Genomic DNA, 19,049 nt, shown 5'->3' with positions numbered 1-19,049 from the left:
TTTGTCATTACCTGTTTCAAAAAATCAACTTTTTATTAAACGTCATACTGATACTTTAAGAAATTCAATCGGAACTTTCAAACATTTTGTCACGTCATCACATGGGGTAGAAAAACAAACTTATATTGGCCCCCTTATATTGTACATTTTTATGTGTATTGCAATAGGACGTTTATTTAGTGGTGTGCGCGCTTGAGTTGTGGGCTATGGGCTGGCTGTACGTAACCAGGAAATGGTCAGCAACAAAAACAGCATCAATCAGTATTGTTATCGTTATTAGGCCTATACCTAAATTTACTCATTTACAATGACTACTACGAAAGAATTTGTCGGCACTCTGTAAGTATAACCATTTGTATTTGATTTTGAGCTGAGGCAAGTTGACAACTCGGCAAGTTGTGTAAATTTAAATTTAAATATGGGATTATGACTGCTAAATACACGGTGCTGGCGCATAGACTAATATTTTACCATAGCATTGCGGTTTTTTTTATTAGGCGATCAATGCGTCCCGGCAATGCGTTCGCACTTAATCACGTAAGGGGATGTGCAATAATTATGAGCCCCGGGCTGGGAGGGTAAAATTGGGGGGGCGGTGTTGGGGACAAGAAATTTTTGGCAAGCCGAAAGGGGGGGGCAAGCAATTTTGGCAAGCCGAGAGGGGGGGGCAAGCGATTTTTGGCACGCATTCACGGGGCACCATTTTAATAAAACGCTCTAAAATGGCCTAGGAAAACGGTACGGAAACACTTAAATATGCAAATTTTCCTGCTCGCTGCGCTCGCACACCGACATCGCCCGGTTAATAATTACATTATACAACCAGAGACACTGAAATGAATACATGGGATCGATACACGTAAATGTGCTATGCACGATTGATATTCAGACGATAAATCTTTGGATACCGGGGTGGAAAATGATGAATATCTCCCGTAAATGATTTCGTATAAAGAAACCAGGTGTGGTTCCTTGCACTTGAATATATATTTTGAGCAGATATGATAGTCGTTAGTTTGCGTCTTGAGAGAGTAGCTTGCGTCTTGAGCTGAAAAAGTGACCAAAATTCAAGATTTTAAATAGCGCAGCGTTATTAGCGTAGACCCTCGTGGAGGTAGTCTCGGGCCAGACTGTATGTGGCTATCACGAACATACAGGATCGACGAGTGTCAGACCGACTGACACAAACTGGCTGTGTAGGAGACTATGTAGAGGCAGTCTGTAAGCAGATGACAATGGCGAATATGTATGCTCGCTGACCGTACAGAGGTCAGTCACAGGCTAATGTCATTAGCCTTAGTCGGATGTCCTTCAGCCCACTATGCATTTAAAAACTATTAAACAGGTGGCCATGCGTGGCTGTGGATTCAACCTACCATGGCATTTTCTGCCATGAAGATATCGGGGCGATGACACTGTGGCTCGCAACATACATCGAGACCATTTAAAGTTTGGAATTTGGGATCCCAAAAATTTGGCATGTTCAAGGGGGGGGGCAAAGAAATTTTGGCGGGCCGGGAGAGGGGGGGGGTCAAGCGATTTTTGGCGAGCCATTCGGAAATTTTACCCCCTCCCGGGGGGCTCATAACTATTGCACAGCCCCTAAGTCATAGTAGTAACTTGAAAATTCGACCCGAATGTTATAGATAATACCCAATCCTTAAATTGGCCAACTTAATACGGTAATTATGTAAACCAAAAACCCCGGCCAAAAACCCACTCACAAATTACCCACCCAACTTACTTCAGAGCAAGACTGATGCAAGTATCACTCAAATAAAAGTATCACTTAAATAAGAGCTTATAAGATAGGAACTTAATACAAATATTAAAGACCATGCGTCCGGCGTTATTTCTTTCTGCAACCATAATGGGCCGCAATGCGATAATACATAGTACATACATGTAATTATAGGCCTATGAGGCTAGATATAACACGAGTTTATTACCATTATTATTTCCTCTTACTTAATAAAATAAAAAGCAATCAATAGAATTAAAATTCTACAACGGTTTACCTAGGGGTTCGAACCCACAATCTATGTATCCATAGTCTAATGCCTACACGACTGTGCTATGATTCGTTGTGCCAGAAAGGTGTTTGTTTATGATACTTATTGATTACGGAATAAAGTGCATACACACAATATACTATTACTAGTATATTAGTACTAATAAATACGTATATAATCCTAACCCTAACCCTAATCCCTAACCCTAAACCTAACCCTAACCCTTACCCTAACCCTAACCCTTACCCTAAACCCTAACCCTAACCCTAACCCTAACCCTAAACCCTAACCCTAAACCCTAACCCTAACTCTAACCCTAACCCTAACCCTAACCCTAACCCTAAACCCTAACCCTAACCCCTAACCCGTACCCTAACCCTAACCATAAGACCATAACCCTGACAATAATGAACCTTGCCTCGGACTATGCGGTTAGTGATATATTGCGGCCCATTATGGTTGCAGAAAGAAATTAAGCGTCCGGCAAGGCCCGCAGAGCTGGCATAGTATTTGCTCGCGGGCAACTCAACCCAAACCTCCACGTGGTGTCGGATGGGTAACGCAAACTTGGGCACTGGGGCTTGGATGCGAGAAAGTCAAGCTAGCGGTGGATCATGTAAAGTTTTGACCTCGTTCTAGCCCTTCCTCGGCTGACTCAGCCTGGTGTAGCTCTGAAGAGATACCGTTTGGTTTTTTACCACGTCTGCAAATAAATAAATTTGGATTCATCGTACGAGTATACACATACAGCAAGAGACATACAACGTGGCATAAAGAAGATAGGAAATAACTACGATGCAGTGAACCATACAACGTTTTGTGACTGAATGAAGATATACAGGTGCAATTTGACAAAAGAGTGAGTACTGACGCAAATAACCACAGTAGTTGACAGCGCCATACAAATCTACAAAAAAAAAAAAAGACCATGCTGTCTACGTTTGGTACTCTAAGCGGGTAAAAACATGCTATATAAGCTCGGATTTTTAAATGTTAAGTAGTACTTACTTGTTTCGTCCATATGCATGACTCTCAACCCTGCAAAGCCAAAACATTTGGTCAGTTATGAAAACTATGAATCATTACTTCTTTTTATCAGTGTGTGTATACAAGACTATGAAGACAGAGCAAAGGAGGTATTGCCTGCCCCGGTATTTAACTTTTACATTGACCATGCAGATGAGGGACAGACAATGAAAGACTGTAAGAAAGCTTTTAAAAGGTATGTAATCGGGAAAATGTAATGGGATAATTTTGATCTATATTAGACATTCATAGTATCTATAATAGACACAAAATTAAATAATTTTTGGCAATTAATCACACTACTACTTTTTTATGCATAATTTGTTTGTTTTATCACTACGAAGATATCGTTTACGTCCACGTGTACTGAAAGATGTTTCAAATCGTCAATTTTCTACCACTGTCTTGGGCCACCCTGTAAGTTTTCCTATCTGCATTTCACCAACAGCACTTCAAGGATTTGCTGATATTGAAGGAGATAAGGCTACTGCCAGAGGTAAGATTAAAGGATTATTTTCTGATTGACACTACTTTACCTCTGCCTTGCATAAAATGCATTTTCACATCTTAGCTTGAGTCAATGGGGTGACCACATAAACTGGTTATTGTTTTACCAGAGGCAGTACATTTATTTCTCCTGAAAAAAGAAAAATTGTGTCGGTAAAATGCTGGCTCATACGGTCCTCCCCCCGTTCGAAGCGAACTTGATTTCCAATGCAGCAGACTGATGACGTACAGTAAATGAAGAGTAGTCTCCTCCGCAGCAAGTTTGGTTACACGTAACCAAACTGGCTGTGTATGACACTATTCTATATGTGGCTTTACACTACGAATGAGCCGTAAAGTCGGCAAATTGTATTCTGAGTTACAGTGTAAAATGTGCGTGAAGGTCGTATTCATAGGTACCTCAATTAGGTGCGACATGTATCTCATTTACACCATTTAAACCAATCAATAATCATACTTGCTGAAGAGGATATTAAGCTTCTACCTATTTCTATAGAATCCTTAAATAGCTCTAGTCTTTGTTTGCTTTGGCTAAATCCTGTTCAAGTGGTGGGTTACAAAGCATTGTATTTTGTCCAGGTATGCATAACCAACAATTAACAATCAGAGAACATTCCTGAACCTCGTTGACTTGGGGATGATTTGAAATGACTGCCAAAAAATAGGCGCCAATTATGACTGTTTGATATTTGTGACGTGTCATGTCAAAAGGAGACACTTTTGGGCAGGTTATCAATTTTAAGGTTTTTACATTATCTGAAATATAAAGATATTTTAAGAAAGGTTTTAACACAAGTCAACACATACATAAATGGCAGCCAGTACAAAAATTTCACTGAATAACTAAAGGTACCCCGTTCAAAACCTGGATATTCCGTGAAATTTGTTCACTGGCTGTCATTTATGTATGTGTTGACTTGTGTTAAAAACCTTTCTCATATTTAATTTACCACATAGATTAAACTTTATTTCTCCGTCATAAAGATATTTTGCTCCACAACGCCGTTCTCCACAATGAAATCGGACATTCATAAGCGAAGATATTGAGTTCGTAAGTTATGGTATTATAAAGTTGGAAATTGAGATATCGGCCTTTAAAATATTATTGACAATATTAAGAGTAGTAATTACCTTGAAAAATGTCTCAAAAATACAAGATGCCAATTATATTCCGGTCTGAAACTTATAGACAACATTTTGAACATTATTAACGCCACAAATTCGCAACAAACCTAAATTGTGAAAAAATCACCCCCGGGCAGATTTTTGGCTTTTTCTCCATTTACGATCCTGCCCAAAAGTGTCTCCTTTTGACATGACACGTCACATTTATTACCAGCAATGTGAAAAAAGAGACACATGAAGAACCGAAAAAGGTACCATTTGTTGAAGGAGCAGAGTTCAACAAACCATAACCCCGCTTCTTGATATCGTTTGAAGTCAAATGATAAACCATTTTAAAGTTTATGGTATATATTTTCTAAACACGAAATAAAACAAAATTGACCGGGGCCGACTAGGAGAGCTCTTTTGATATTCGGTGATGCGCGACCTTGTACGACGAGAAATTGGGAAGGGAAAACAAAGGTTAGTTCCGGTGCCATAGTAGAAATTGGTTATTTTCATAATAAATGCAATATGTCATGTATGTCATGCTCAAATTCTAAACTCGTACTGTGAACTTGATCTAAATTATTATTTCTATTTTTTAGTCCAAGTATTTCTCATCATGTTGATATACATATGAATTATAATATCACAATTTACTAATATATAATAAAGAAGCGGCCTGATATTAACCGTATGTGTAAAAACCATTACATTTGTAATACGTGATTCAGAGTTTTTTTCTGATAACAAAAACAGTATACGTTCTGTGCATTGAGAGTGTTGACAGTCAATTCTTTCAAAGCTGGCAATATTCATTTCATGACATCGCTGTAGTTTCTAGGTCAAATCTGTCGAAGGAACTCATCGCTTACAGTTGGTTTTTGCGGAATATCAATTTTAAACGACTTATTTTGTCAAAAAAGGAGTCATTTTTGTTGTCCGCATAATATTAGGTTTTTTTTCTTTTAATCATTTTGTTTTTAAACAGGACAAAAGACAAAAAACTTGAGAAAAGAGAAAATAAAAGATAGAAAGAATAAAAGCAACACACACAGCACAAATACAAAAGCATGTCTTACAATATAATTAATTATTATTCAAGGTTTATTAAAATGCAATATTGTGCATATTTCTAAATTCGTTTAAATACTTTTTCTCATAATATTAGCTTGCCACTGATATGATGTTGTCCGAGCAATCCATATGCCCTTTAAGGCAGCTGTGTACTCTCAGACATGCATGTAGTAAAAGTGCCATAACTTTGTAATTATTCACGCAAAACATATAAAAGTATACATTTTTATAAAGGCAAGACATCAATGAATCTTAATATAAATACAGATTTGGTGTAAAAGCAACAATTACGAAGAAAATCACAAAAAAGTGAGTTTTTGGCAATTTTTGTTCGGTACATCATAAAAAAAACACTCTTTCCAAAAATTTTTGTTTTGTTTTTTTCTTAATCTTGAGACACCATTCCAAAAACGGTTTTCTTAGTTTTTGATATTGGCCTTATTTTTGAGATATTGACCATATAAGGCATCAAAATGAACTTTTTAAATTCACAAACGCCTATTGCGCATAAAATCGGAAATAGACCAAAATATAAAAAATGAGAAAACCGTTTCTTGAGTCGATCATGCTTTTTATGATGAGCATAATTGCTTACCTATAGATGCTGTATTTATTGAGTTATCGTGTACCTAAATCGTCATTTTACCGAGAAAATGAACATTGAAATAATGGCCGTTGAAGTTTAAAGTGGTCATATTTTGCACTTTGATCGAAGCTCACAGGATAATGCGGCAGTTCTCGTTTTTCTACCTTACATTACGTGAACATCGGGTAAATCCACAGCCCCTTGAGAAGTTTGGGCGAAATCTATTCATATCTTGATGTTTAAATCGGGGAAAAGAACTTGAAAAAATTCACATTTTATCAGCTAAAACGGAGCCATTTGACCGCTAGGTATTTATGAAATCAGTGCTTCCGTGGTGCTTCCATAAGATGCGCCGCGCATGCAGATAAGCGTTGCGTATGCGTAGCGTATCTGTGCGTTAACAAATTGCGCGTCTACAAAACGCGATGCGTTGTTGCGCGCGTATACCCCGATGGTACAACAAAGATTTTCTTTTTAAATTGCGGAAACGAGTGAAATAGTGAAATAAAATCCATAAAATAGAGCAGTTGGAGTTAACAAATCTGGATTTTCTTTCCTTGTATTTATAAACATAACAAAGTACATACATTTCAAAAAAGCTCAATTTCGCGAAAGAAACAATGTCTAGAGTACACAGCCGCGTTAAAATGTTTCGTTTCATAGACGCGCTCTGTTTAGTAACAGTTGTAAAAGGAAAGGCAATTTTCAGAGTAAGGAAGGAACACAACACCATAACGAGATCAATTTTTTAAATATTTTCCTGTTATTGACTATAATATTCATGCTTTAAAATAAGACCATATCTTTTAATACAATATGGAGTTCTTTGAAATTGAATATTATCATATTCCTACAATAGGTTTTATATGTACAGCACGCTTTAATATTATGTTAAAACTGTTAATAAATCTTTCTTTCTTCCTACAGCTGCCGAAAGCCTGAAAACAAAAAAGATTGTCAGTCACTCTGCCTTTTCTCCGCCTTTTTCACATTCAACGACATCTCATTCTCATTCTTTCTTCCCTCAGCTGCAGAAAGCCTCAACACAATTATGATTGTCAGTCACTGCGCCTTTTTCACATTTGAAGACATCTCATTAGCTGCACCTAGTGCCACGATTTGGTTCCAAATACACCTTTATAAAGATCGGAACTTGACTAGATTTTTTATAAAACATGCAGAAAGAGCAGGATTCAAGGCTGTAGTAGTAACAGTTGATTCACCTATAATGGGAAATAGGCGTAATATGAAGAGAGGTGATGAAACCATGACTGCCAGAAAAGAATATAGGCCTAGGTAAGAATTCTACTCCCGTTTTTCACGAAAATATATCAAGGCACTAAATTGTGGAATTAAAACAAATTTATAAGGCCAACTCTGTTGTGCTTTGTCTTGTGGTAGCAACATATTTTCCGTACAGTAGAACATAAACAATAGAACATGAACAATCAAGCTCAATAACATTGTCAAATCTAACTATATAGGCCTATTTATATTCTGATTTTTGACGAACATGTTTCTTCTTTAAAGGGGTTCTTATTACCCTACATACGCGTCACCTCCAAAGTTGGAGTGCCCCCCCAGATTTCAGCACATCACGTCAAAGCTCCCATTGGGCGCCCCATTCCTTTTCTAAAGGAATTTTTATTTAACAGATGATAGAGATGAAAAGATATAACATTTAGCCTACATACAGCAGTGCGTCCCAATTAAAAATTACCGGATGATTTTATTTGGTCATAACTCCAAAAGGGCATATTAATTGACCTTTTCGGTAAATCCCATAAGCCTTTGCGAGTTTTGAGATGTCGTCATTTGACGTCACACCGCCTTGCAATGCGCAGTAAATATGTTCGCTAAACGATGTGCGAATTAATTTTTTGCTTTCCCCAATCGCAAACCGGAACAATTACTGTTTCCTACATATCAGCGCAAATTGCATTCAATTCGATTCTTTGTAACTATGTACCGAATTGAATGAAAAATTTGCACTGATATTTAAGAAACAGGTCGTATTGTGCTGCATGTTCATGTGACTACGAAGATGTTAAATTCAGTGAGTACTTTTGAAGTTACGACAGAATTTAATTATATGGTAATTTTTATTGGGATACACTGCACTAAAATTTTTGATTACCTAGCGAGGTCTATACTATAAATCTTGTCCCTAACCTTCGAGATCAGTTAAAATATATTATGCTCCGTCATATATCATGTATATATTAGCTAGCAAACAGAATCTCTTTACCTAAAATAACATTAAATTCTTTATAATCAAACATTATTTTTTTGCTTTCCCCATTTTCAGAATGATGAATTGTTATGACCCAAACAACCCTGAAGTAAGAAGTGCAATAGCTAATGGTGATATAGCCTTATGGGATTATTTGCAAGAGCAGTTGGTCACCTCGGAAACATGGGATGGTATAAAATGGCTGAGAAGTATTACAAAACTACCAATTGTTGTGAAGGGTATACTTACTGGTGAGTAGTTTGTACGAAAAAGCACGTTAGGCCAAGTAAAATAAAAAAAACATGTTTTACGTCCGGGTTTTTGAAAAATAGGAGGAAGAGGGGGCTTTTTATTTTTTATTTTCTATCGCAAAATCAGTGTAAATACCCATAATTAGAGCTGTTTTACCGTATACAATAATGCCTGGAAAAAGGAGGAGGCCTCATTTTATTTGTTCTGAGAGATAGGCCCCCTCTAACTATCACAAAACCTTATAAAAGTGTTTCTTGTATTATTAGCAAAGCTATAGAAAGCATCTCTACTTCCTAGACATATTTTTTGAAAAGTTATAACTGAATTTCAAAAAATAAAAATAAAATTGAAACCTCAAAAAAGGAAGCGGGAGGGGACGTGAAACATGTTTATTTTTTTATTTGGCCTTTATGTTTTTATTATTAATTATTATTATGGTTTAATTAATGGATTTATTGAATACCGGCATGAAAGAAAATCATAATTATTACATCCTATGACCTAACATATTTTCCCATTTGTTAAAGAAATAACACATGTAAGAGAAGAAATGTCAGAATTGAGCAAATTAGCCGAAACAGACATTGTCTAATCGTATAATTGAAGACCGAATTAAAAATACTAGTTTGCCTATGACGTCAGGGCAAAGGCGCGACGTGATTGGTTGCTGATCTGGCCAGTACGGCATTTTTGGTCTGGTTGACAGGACGTCATACGCAAACTAGTCTTTTGATTTCGGTCTTCAATCATAATAGTTCGATTGCTTTGCAAATGGAATAGCCCAATACTGATAAAGAATAAACAGGCGAGTATCCTGCTAGTTTTTAATATATGTTTTTCTTTGCTTGGTATTTATGTAGGTGACAGTGCAAGAGAAGCCATCCAAGCTGGGGTTGATGCAATTCTCGTATCCGCACATGGCGGCAGACAACTTGACGGAGTCCTTGCTACTGTAAGTCTGTCTGTGTGTTTTGTCTGTCTGTGTGTAACGTTTGCATTGTATTTTTTTGTGGGACATGAGAGCACATCAGACATATCGAATTGCATTCTGAATACGAGGGATGTCCTTCTGATATCAAATAATTTTGATTTTTTTGAAATTCGCGATAAAACAAATTTTATGGCAAATTATTAAAAATTGATATTTCTGATATTTAACAGTCCTCGAATTAAACTTTATAAATCTAATGTATGTAGCTGGGAGGAAAAGCTGACGTTCAATTCAAAATTTTGACCTTTCGTATTGAAGATATTGATATTGAAGATACACATTTTTGTTCTCAAAAAGACCTAAAATTGTTAGGTCTTGAATGTGTATATGTACCTTCAATACGAAAATTTTTAAATGATCGTCGGCTTTTCCTCCCAGCTACCTATACTTTAAGTGCATATCATTAGATTAATTAAGTTTACTCCGAGGACTGTTAAATATCAAAAGTAAAACAAATATCAAATTTTAATAATGTGCCATAAAATTTGTATTATATGACGAATTTAAAAAAAAATCAAAATTCAGAATGCAATTCCATTATGTCTGATGTGCTCTCATGTCCCCGAAAAAAATACTGTGTAAACGTTGGTATAAAATGTCCAAAAAAAAGTATGGTTTTAATGATTTTTGAACACAAATATTAAAAAAAGAAAAAAAAGCAGTGCCCAAAAAACGGCCGCCAGAAAGCAATTCCCGCTACTGGAAATTTCTTTGTTTTGGCTTTACTCTTCAGTCGGCACCTTGGTGCAAGAAGTCCCTAACTGCAATTGATGCAATATCGGTAACATATTACACCAGACAGCAATTGCAGATGAGACCTTTTTACACTAAACCTTCGATATTCTTATACGTGGTATAGAAGAAAACGCAACCGAAGTTACCACTACTTAACACTTTTAAAACATCTTTATCAGTTGTTTATGTTAATTTTCCTGGTCTTAAAGAATGTAGTTATAATTATGTTAAGAGATAACAACTTAGGTTAGGTTTTTGGATTAGGTGTATTGTATTCTATAGTTGGCCGATTATATTTAAGCCACATTGGAACATTTTGCTGAGTAGGGTACTCTTAATGTTTGTCAAATTTTGACTCGATTGTAATGTACTTGAATAAACTAACATACCCTGCCAAAATCAAGGCTCTAGGTGCTGTATTTGTGGCAGATATCTAAGATATTTTAATATAACGAAGAGACCGTCGTTTTATTCATACAATCAAAATATTAATCGAAAGCATACGCGATGTCCATAACAATAGATAACACTGTAAGTATGTATGGCATATGGGATGGTCATAACACATCAACAGGACCGTCCTCAGTCTCAATCGACGGAGTGACACGCATAGATGAAGGAATTAAATAGCGATTTCTTTATTTGGTTCATTTGTTCGGCTCAAAGTTAAAGAGGGACTTCTTTGAGAGTGAAAATAAACATAAGAAATACAAGTATATTTCTTTTGGGAATCTTAAAACATGAGTTTAACATGTATGTCATATCCCCCACCAACCCCCAAAAAGAATATATATTAAAGCACATAAGTTATTTCTTTCTTAATTTTGCTTTAGATTGATGCTCTCCCAGAAGTAGTTAAAGCAGTAAAGGGCTCAGCAGTAGAGGTTTATATAGATGGTGGCGTCAGGCAAGGAACAGATGTCTTTAAAGCTCTCGCATTAGGAGCCAGAGCTGTATTCTTAGGAAGACCAATAATATGGGGTTTGGCTAATGATGTAAGTACTGTACAGGTGTATGGGTTTATGTACATAGTGGTGTATAACAAGGGACAGGTGTGTTGAAAGCTGCACTCCGGTGTTCGTAATAGCTGCTAATGATGTTCCGACTGATTTTACTTGATCGCATCACATTTGAGTTTTTGCTTGTCCTTCCATTGATAACCATGCAAATTTCCAAATCTTTTCAAACCATCAATACTGTTGATAAACCTTTCATCAACATAAACACAATGTATGTCAGCCATTGATAAATATGCATTTGTTCCATTACGGATGGAAAACCTTAAGATGTTAAATGACTATGAATATCTTTGATAAATATTTCAACAAAATAACAAACACAATGTATATCAAATATCAATAATTATGCATTTATTCCATTCTTTTTGTTTTTCCTTATCAGGGTGAAAATGGGGTAAAGAAGGTGTTGGAAATTGTCCGGGATGAATTCAGTTTAACGATGGCCCTTACAGGTATGTCAAGAAGCTTCCGTACAAAAGGGGGCTATTTGAATTTCAAGTATGTCATATAGCTAGGGACAGTTACACAGAATGACTTTTTGTACTGTCCGAGAATTGACCTTTGCCTGAGCATTAATTTAATCATTATTGGTGGTCAAATGTTTACAGTCTATGTTATTTTCAAGTGTGTATCTAGAGCATGGACTATGGAAATTTGACATTTCTTCAGTTCTTTCAGAATGTAAACTTCGTCGGTAACTTGTTAAAACATTAATGATGCTGACAAGTAATTTCATGTGATTGTTTATTTATTTCATTTTTACAGGATGTTCCAAACTGGATGATATCAAAGCGTCCATGGTCGTTCATGAATCACAGTATCTATCTAAATTTTGAAGTGGCACACAAGAGACAGGAATAAGGTCATATTGAGCCAAATGAGCTAGTCTGAACACTTATGAAGAGTTTGAATGACACAGAAGTTAAGGGACTTAAGAATGATCTATGTCGACCTTAATGAGTACCTGGAAGAGTATTCTAAACCAAAGGCTGGCCCAACAAAACTGTTGTGTTTAAAAAAAAAATTAAAGCCGTAATGTGTGATTTGCTCCACAGCAATATATTTCGAATTTCTACTTTTTGCACCATTGCAATGGCCATTGGTGTACATAAATGCCCTAAAGACTAAGCCTGAAGTGCTTTAATTACAGTAAAAGTTAACATTTATAATTTTTAAAAAACGGGTATCCCGGTTCAGTTTTATTCTGAGCTCACTGATCGAGTGCTGAATAAACGTACAGTGTTCGTACATCACATCAGCTGCGTGTAGCTCTGCCAACTAGTAATTATGATAATCGTACGATTTGCGAGATTATACATTGTAAGCGCTGTCCGTCTTGACGTATAATCTGTGTGCATATCGGAGTTCGTCTTAGTCTTGTTTGTGCAGAATAAATGCAGATTTATAATACAATAACCGGTTTTGGAATCATTGTCATTATTTAAGGGGGTTAATTACTTCTGTGAGATGTTTACTATACGTCACTATAAGACACACATACATGGACATCGTTCAGTCAGAATTAATAGGTAAATTTTCACGGGAAAATTTTCTGGACACGTGACACCCATGGGCGCAGACATATTAGCATTATGGAATGTGACCCCGAGCACAGCGGGTGTTCTACCAATGTATTTGAATAGGAAGAATTCTTCCTTTGAGGCAAAATAAGTTACTTGTCGGAAGTTAATAATGTTATGGTAAGAGTTTCCGTAGATAAATATTTTTTTCCGTAGATAGATATTTTTGAAATTACGTTTTGATGATATTGTGAAAAAATTAAGATAACATAATATTCAATAAATTTGCAATGTACAAATTTCTATCAAAATTGCGGTCAAAAATACTATTCCAATTCAAAATTACTAAGACTTGAATAGCGAGGTCACCGCCGGGGGTCAGAGATCAGGCTCGAGGTTACACTCACATTGATACGCATTGGTCACGTGTCCAGAAAATTTTCCCGTGAAAATTTACCTATTAATGTTGACTGTCGTTGGAATAATTTTGATTAAACTTATTGAAGGAACCTGAAGCGACGTGTGCAATAATTATGTGTACCCCGGGGTGGTGAATTATAGGTGGGAGGCAAAGATTTTTTGGCAGGACAAAACGGGGTGGGGTAATCATTTTGTGGCAGGTCGAAAGTGGGGAGTCAAGCGATTTTTGGCACAGATATTTTGGGTACCATTTCTATATTACGCCTTAAAAAGGTGTAGGAAAACATTAGGAACACGTTCAAATATGCAAAATTTCCTGCTCGCTGCGCTCGCATCATACGATCAGACAATTAAAGGTTTAAATTCCCCAAAATCTTAGTGTGTAAAAGGGGGGGGGGGAGATTTTTTGGCACGTCAAAAAGGGGGGAGGCAAAGGTTTATGGCGCGTCAAAAGGAGGGGGTGTGGCGTATATTTTTTTGGCACGGCCAAAGGGGGAGGCAAGCGATTTTTGGCAGACCACTTCGAGAATTCACCACCACGGGGTATACATAATTATTGATTGACTTTTTGTGCATCTGTTTTGACTGAATCATTCTTGTCTAGACTCTGTTTTAACGCACATGATTTGAAGGATAGGAGTTTATAACGTAAGATGCGATTTAAAAGATGCCGGGTTCAGGGTAATATGGTGATGTCAGCAGTCCTGAATGCAAAATATTTAACAGAAACCATTGTAAGATATGTTCTCAGAACATAAAAAACATGTAGTATTGCAAAATATACTATTATTTCTTGAAAAGTGTTCATTTTGATGAAAAACATCAACTGTGCGTTACTTTTTCATCTACATGAAGAAACCGTTATTTTGGTTGTAAAAATATTGATTTGGAAAGAAAATATGATGGCAAACATATCTCAGCAGTTTAATTCCATTTAAATTTCAAATAGTGCCATTTCAAGGGGGATGCACCAAGTATACGTTACTTTTATGCAATTCTTTGTTTTCGTTCTATATCTTCGTAAGGAGCAACTTTTTGCATGGGGCAACAACTTGCAATGTTGAGTACACACCTCAAGCTATATGCTGGCAAAGTATTACTTCCTCCCTAAATGTGGACCACGGAACTTAAAAAGTAGAGACATTTTCCACCCTTGCCCTACAGTCTAATGATGTAATACATCATGATGTAATAGATTTTGTTTACTGATAATTCGAGACCGAAAAAAGAACGAAAATATAAAGAAATGGTGGTCATAGACCACAAACCTAGCTGGGACGTGTTGGTGTTGTGGAGGTATCTGACCCTTGCATAATGTTCAAAAATGTTCCCCTGGTCATGAGGTTTGTTGTCACCGAGTTTGAGACCCGTACTCCTTACAGATGTCCAGAAAATGCAATTTTAAGACCCCAGATGATCTTTGACCTGACCCCTGCAAAATGTTTTAAAATGTTTCCCTGGTCATAAAGTTTGTTGTCACCGAGTTGAACCCCGTAAGGTCACACAGAGGTCAAATCTTAGAAATGCATTTTCTGGATATTTGTAAAGGGTACGGGGCTCAAATTCGGTGATAATAAACTTGATGACCAGGGTAACATTTCGGAACATTTTGCAGGGGTCAGGTCAAAGGTCAGCTGGGGTCAAATCTTAGAATTTCAATATCTGAACATCTGTAAGGGGTACGGGGCTCAATCTCGGTGACAACAAACCTCGTGAGGAGGAGAATATGTTGCAACATTTTGCAGGGGTCAGGTCAAAGGTCATCTGGGGTCAAATCTTACAATTGCGTTATCTGGACATCTGTAAGGGATACAAGGCTCAAACTCGGTGACAACAAACCTTGTGACCAGGGGAATAGTTTGGAACATTCTGCAGGGGTCAGGTCAAAGGTCGTCTGGGGTCAAATCTTAGAATTGCATTTTCTGGACATCTGTAAGGAGTATGGGACTCAAACACGGTGATAACAAACCTCATGACCAGGGAAACAGTTTTGAGCAGTTTGCAGGGTCAGGTCAAAGGTTATCTGGGGTCAAATCTTAGAATTGCGTTATCTGGACATCTGTAAGGGGTACGAGGCTCAAACTCGGTGACAACAAACCTTGTGACCAGGGGAATAGTTTGGAACATTCTGCAGGGGTAAGGTCAAGGGTCGTCTGGGGTCAAATCTTAGAATTGCATTTTCAGTTTAACAATGGCCCTTGCAGGTATGTGAAGATACTTTTTTTTTTAAAAAAACAAAAAAAGGGGCTGTTTGAATTTCAAATATATGTGATATAGCCAGAGCCAGTTCACAGCTGTAGGGGAATGAGTTATACAGAATGACTTCCAGTCCGAGAATTGACAGTTGCCTGAGGATAAATTTAATCATTATTGGTGGTCAAATGTTTACAGTAAATGCAAGTACGTATCTAAAGCGTGTATTTACTATGTTTAATAAAAATTGAAATTTCTTCAGTTATTTTAGAATGTAAGCTAATGTTGCTGACAAGTAATTTCATATGATCGTTTATTTGTTTCTCTTTTACAGGATGTTCCAAACTGGATGATATCAAAGCGTCCATGGTCGTTCATGAATCACAGTATCTATCTAAACTAATCTAAACTGATCTAAACTAATCTAAACTGATCTATGTCGACCTTAATAGACCTTTTTATACTGAGTAATAATTCCGACAAAACCCGAAGCATGAAATAATTTCCCCTATCGCGCGCGCATAAAAGTACCTCTTCAGCATCATGTACACTGCAGTTCTAATGTGTAACAGGCATCATAAACTACGATGAACTTTCGGCGGTCAATTATGGATGAGAGAGGTACTTTTGCCAAGGATACTCAATGTGCAATCAAGCGTGTGGTGGTATGTCTTGTGTAAGCGACTGACCTGTGGAAGAGATGATGCATAAACAAAACTGACGAAATATGGCGAACATTTTATTATTTCTTTCCATTAGTATCAATATTGTGAAAAACCAAGTAGCTAAGGTGTTAACTCTATATGCTAGGACAAAATATAAACCGATGACCCCGTGTTCACATTGGCTAAATAAGCAGTATTTTGGCGCAAAAGGGTACCGTAATTCATGACATATCTTGTACGTTAGTTTGGGAACTTTTTCCGATCTTGATATGAAATGGTCTATGAGTACATGTAAGAGTATTCTAAACAAAAGGACCGGTCCAACAAAACTGATGTTTCTTTTAAGTGACTAGGGATATAATTGAATACATGAATACAAAACCCACCCAAGTCCATGGGAAGTGATTTTGAGAGAAAAACCTGTGTATCATTTTAATTCCTTCATGTTAGATTTACCTGGTCAATATGGTAAGTTTTACGTGCAAATGAGTGGATTAAACTGTATTAAGTATGACGATTAGCATTTCAGGGACTTCGTGGGGTTCATTTTAAATTCTGGACTTGGGTGGTTTTTTTAATCATATACAAAGACAACAATGTTAGAATGAGATTACCACTAGTAAGATAATACAAAATAAAGCACACAGGTATGTATAATGTTGATAAGCATTCTGCCATGTAATATAAACCACACACTTTCATTTATTAAACCCATTTTTTTTTCAAAAGTCACTCTCCAGCAATGAATGTGTTACAAGTGGACTTTTATGCATACTGGATTTCAATCAATGTGTTACAAGACTCAGATCATGGAATTAAGTGGTTCTGTCATACATGCTATTTTTCACATGCTCAATAGACACAGAGGATGAATTTGAGTTGTTCTTTCTTACATATGACAGGCCTATGTATAGCAACAATTTCCCATGCTTAACTCAATTTGGCCAAAGTATGGACTTGGGTGAATTTTGTATTCATATATTCAATTATATCATGAGCTTTGTTTTCAAAACCAGTGTGCCCAATCCAATAAAACTATCACACAATGTAGAACAATAAACGGGCTCAACAATTCTGTAAACAATTTTCATATTTTCTTCATAATTATTTTGATAATAATATTTTTTGTGGTACAACCCCTCAGAGGGACATTTTTATATTGGGACACCCTGTATAATGAGAAAATAATAATTCACCCATGTCATTCAATTACCCAACTTTTAATCTATTAGATTGAATATTTCTAATAAATTGCAATTCCATCTGAGTTTTAATCTAAGGAAATAAAATCCCTTATTTTCTAATCTAATAGATTGTAATTAAATCTTAATTTTATTTAAATGTTTAAACATTTTTTTGGATCTGTCCATGATCGCAATCGCTGTTGATATTTTTATCTAAGGAATTGAACCAAAATGCATAACATTATTTTTATTAAAATTATAAACTGATGGGTGAATTGTAGTTATACCAATTCAGTGACAATTAAAACAATAAGTAAACAAGCAGAAAAATAAAATATTGTTTATATTTTTATTCTTATTAATCTTTAATTTCAAGCTTTCATGACATACATTATCTGTACCAATACTCACCCATGTTGGTAGAAAAAAGTATAATAATAAAAAAAATCATTACATAAAAATTTCACTTTAGAAACACGTTAAAAAGACATACGTGCAAGATATTATCATGTGCTAAGGGCAAGGCCACAAAAAGAAAATTGTTTGATTGGCGTAACATAAAAAAATTGTTTATTTTATTTAATTTTTAAAGCTGTAAATTGCGGTTTTTTTAAAACTTAATTAACTAATTATAATTTTTTCAATTTTGTTTAATTTTCAGGGCAACAAAATCTTCAAAAGTTCAAAATTTAAAAGTAAACAAAGGGACCACGCGTTAATTTAAACTGTTCAAAATAGAGCCAAACGTCCGTATACGGGTAGTATCTTCTATACTGTGATATTTAAAATGCCCCTTCTAAGTTTTAGTACATTAACGTGTCTGACCTTGGTTCAACCTATGCTGGGAAGTACAGAAATCAAACTACTGGAAGCGAAATTGCGTATTACAAAAACGTCAATTTCTTGGAACATATGAGTCTCACCAAATTTTGCACATATATGTGAGAAAGGTCGTTGCAAACATAAATATCATAATGTTAAAGGGGCATTTCGTGATCCATAGCCTCATCCCCCACTTTTCTCAAAAAAAGTTGAGATTTTTATATCACTGGAAACCTCTGGCTACATAATGTTTATGTACAAAATATTTCTTGCAGATTAATTCGTTTAGCAAAGATATCGTGAAATTTGAATTTCGTTCTGGTGCACCAGAACGAAATAACAACGCATTGTCTATGGAGCAGTGTAATACACATAATCATGCATAACTCGTAAACGCAATATCGGAATCAACTGAAATTTTGGGAATAGGTTTTTTTTTTTTTTTTTTACTGAAAAATGTCATAAAAAGAGGATGCTAGGATCACGAAATCCTCCTTTAAGGTTTAAAATTACTGTATCCGTATTTTTCCCGGGGTATTTTTGCCCGAATTGTTAGTCGTGACTGTAAAAATCGGAAAAATTACTAAGATATACGATGATATATTGAAATTTTAATATCATTTTTGAACTCCCGGCCGGAACAACTTCCGCATATCAAATCCCTTGTCAACCTTTAGACAAGAACTCTCCAGCACGAAAT

The 19,049-nt window shown here is 36.1% G+C and overlaps 1 protein-coding gene across 4 annotated transcripts in view; it reads left to right on the top strand.

Moving 5' to 3' along the window:
• Nucleotides 1-216: 216 nt before the first annotated feature.
• The window catches only part of LOC140139777 (2-Hydroxyacid oxidase 1-like), a 39,350-nt gene continuing 20,517 nt past the window's right edge, over nt 217-19,049 (top strand). Inside the window, exons 1-9 of one of the 4 annotated variants that reach the window (XM_072161487.1) lie at nt 218-339; nt 3,112-3,234; nt 3,383-3,534; nt 7,350-7,611; nt 8,624-8,799; nt 9,661-9,752; nt 11,360-11,521; nt 11,928-11,997; nt 12,311-13,051. In XM_072161487.1, coding sequence (XP_072017588.1) covers nt 308-339; nt 3,112-3,234; nt 3,383-3,534; nt 7,350-7,611; nt 8,624-8,799; nt 9,661-9,752; nt 11,360-11,521; nt 11,928-11,997; nt 12,311-12,381 — 1,140 coding nt within the window. In that variant the 5' untranslated portion in view covers nt 218-307 and the 3' untranslated portion in view covers nt 12,382-13,051. Of the gene's footprint in view, nt 340-3,111; nt 3,235-3,382; nt 3,535-7,343; nt 7,612-8,623; nt 8,800-9,660; nt 9,753-11,359; nt 11,522-11,927; nt 11,998-12,310; nt 13,053-19,049 lie in introns of those variants that run through there. The other 3 variants (XM_072161485.1, XM_072161488.1, XM_072161486.1) reach the window with 3 other exon arrangements.

This window comes from Amphiura filiformis, chromosome 18 (genome assembly GCF_039555335.1).
Source record: "Amphiura filiformis chromosome 18, Afil_fr2py, whole genome shotgun sequence".
NCBI lineage: Eukaryota > Metazoa > Echinodermata > Ophiuroidea > Amphilepidida > Amphiuridae > Amphiura > Amphiura filiformis.
Note: the sequence above shows the minus strand (reverse complement) of the source record. Positions and strands in the feature narration are given on the sequence as shown.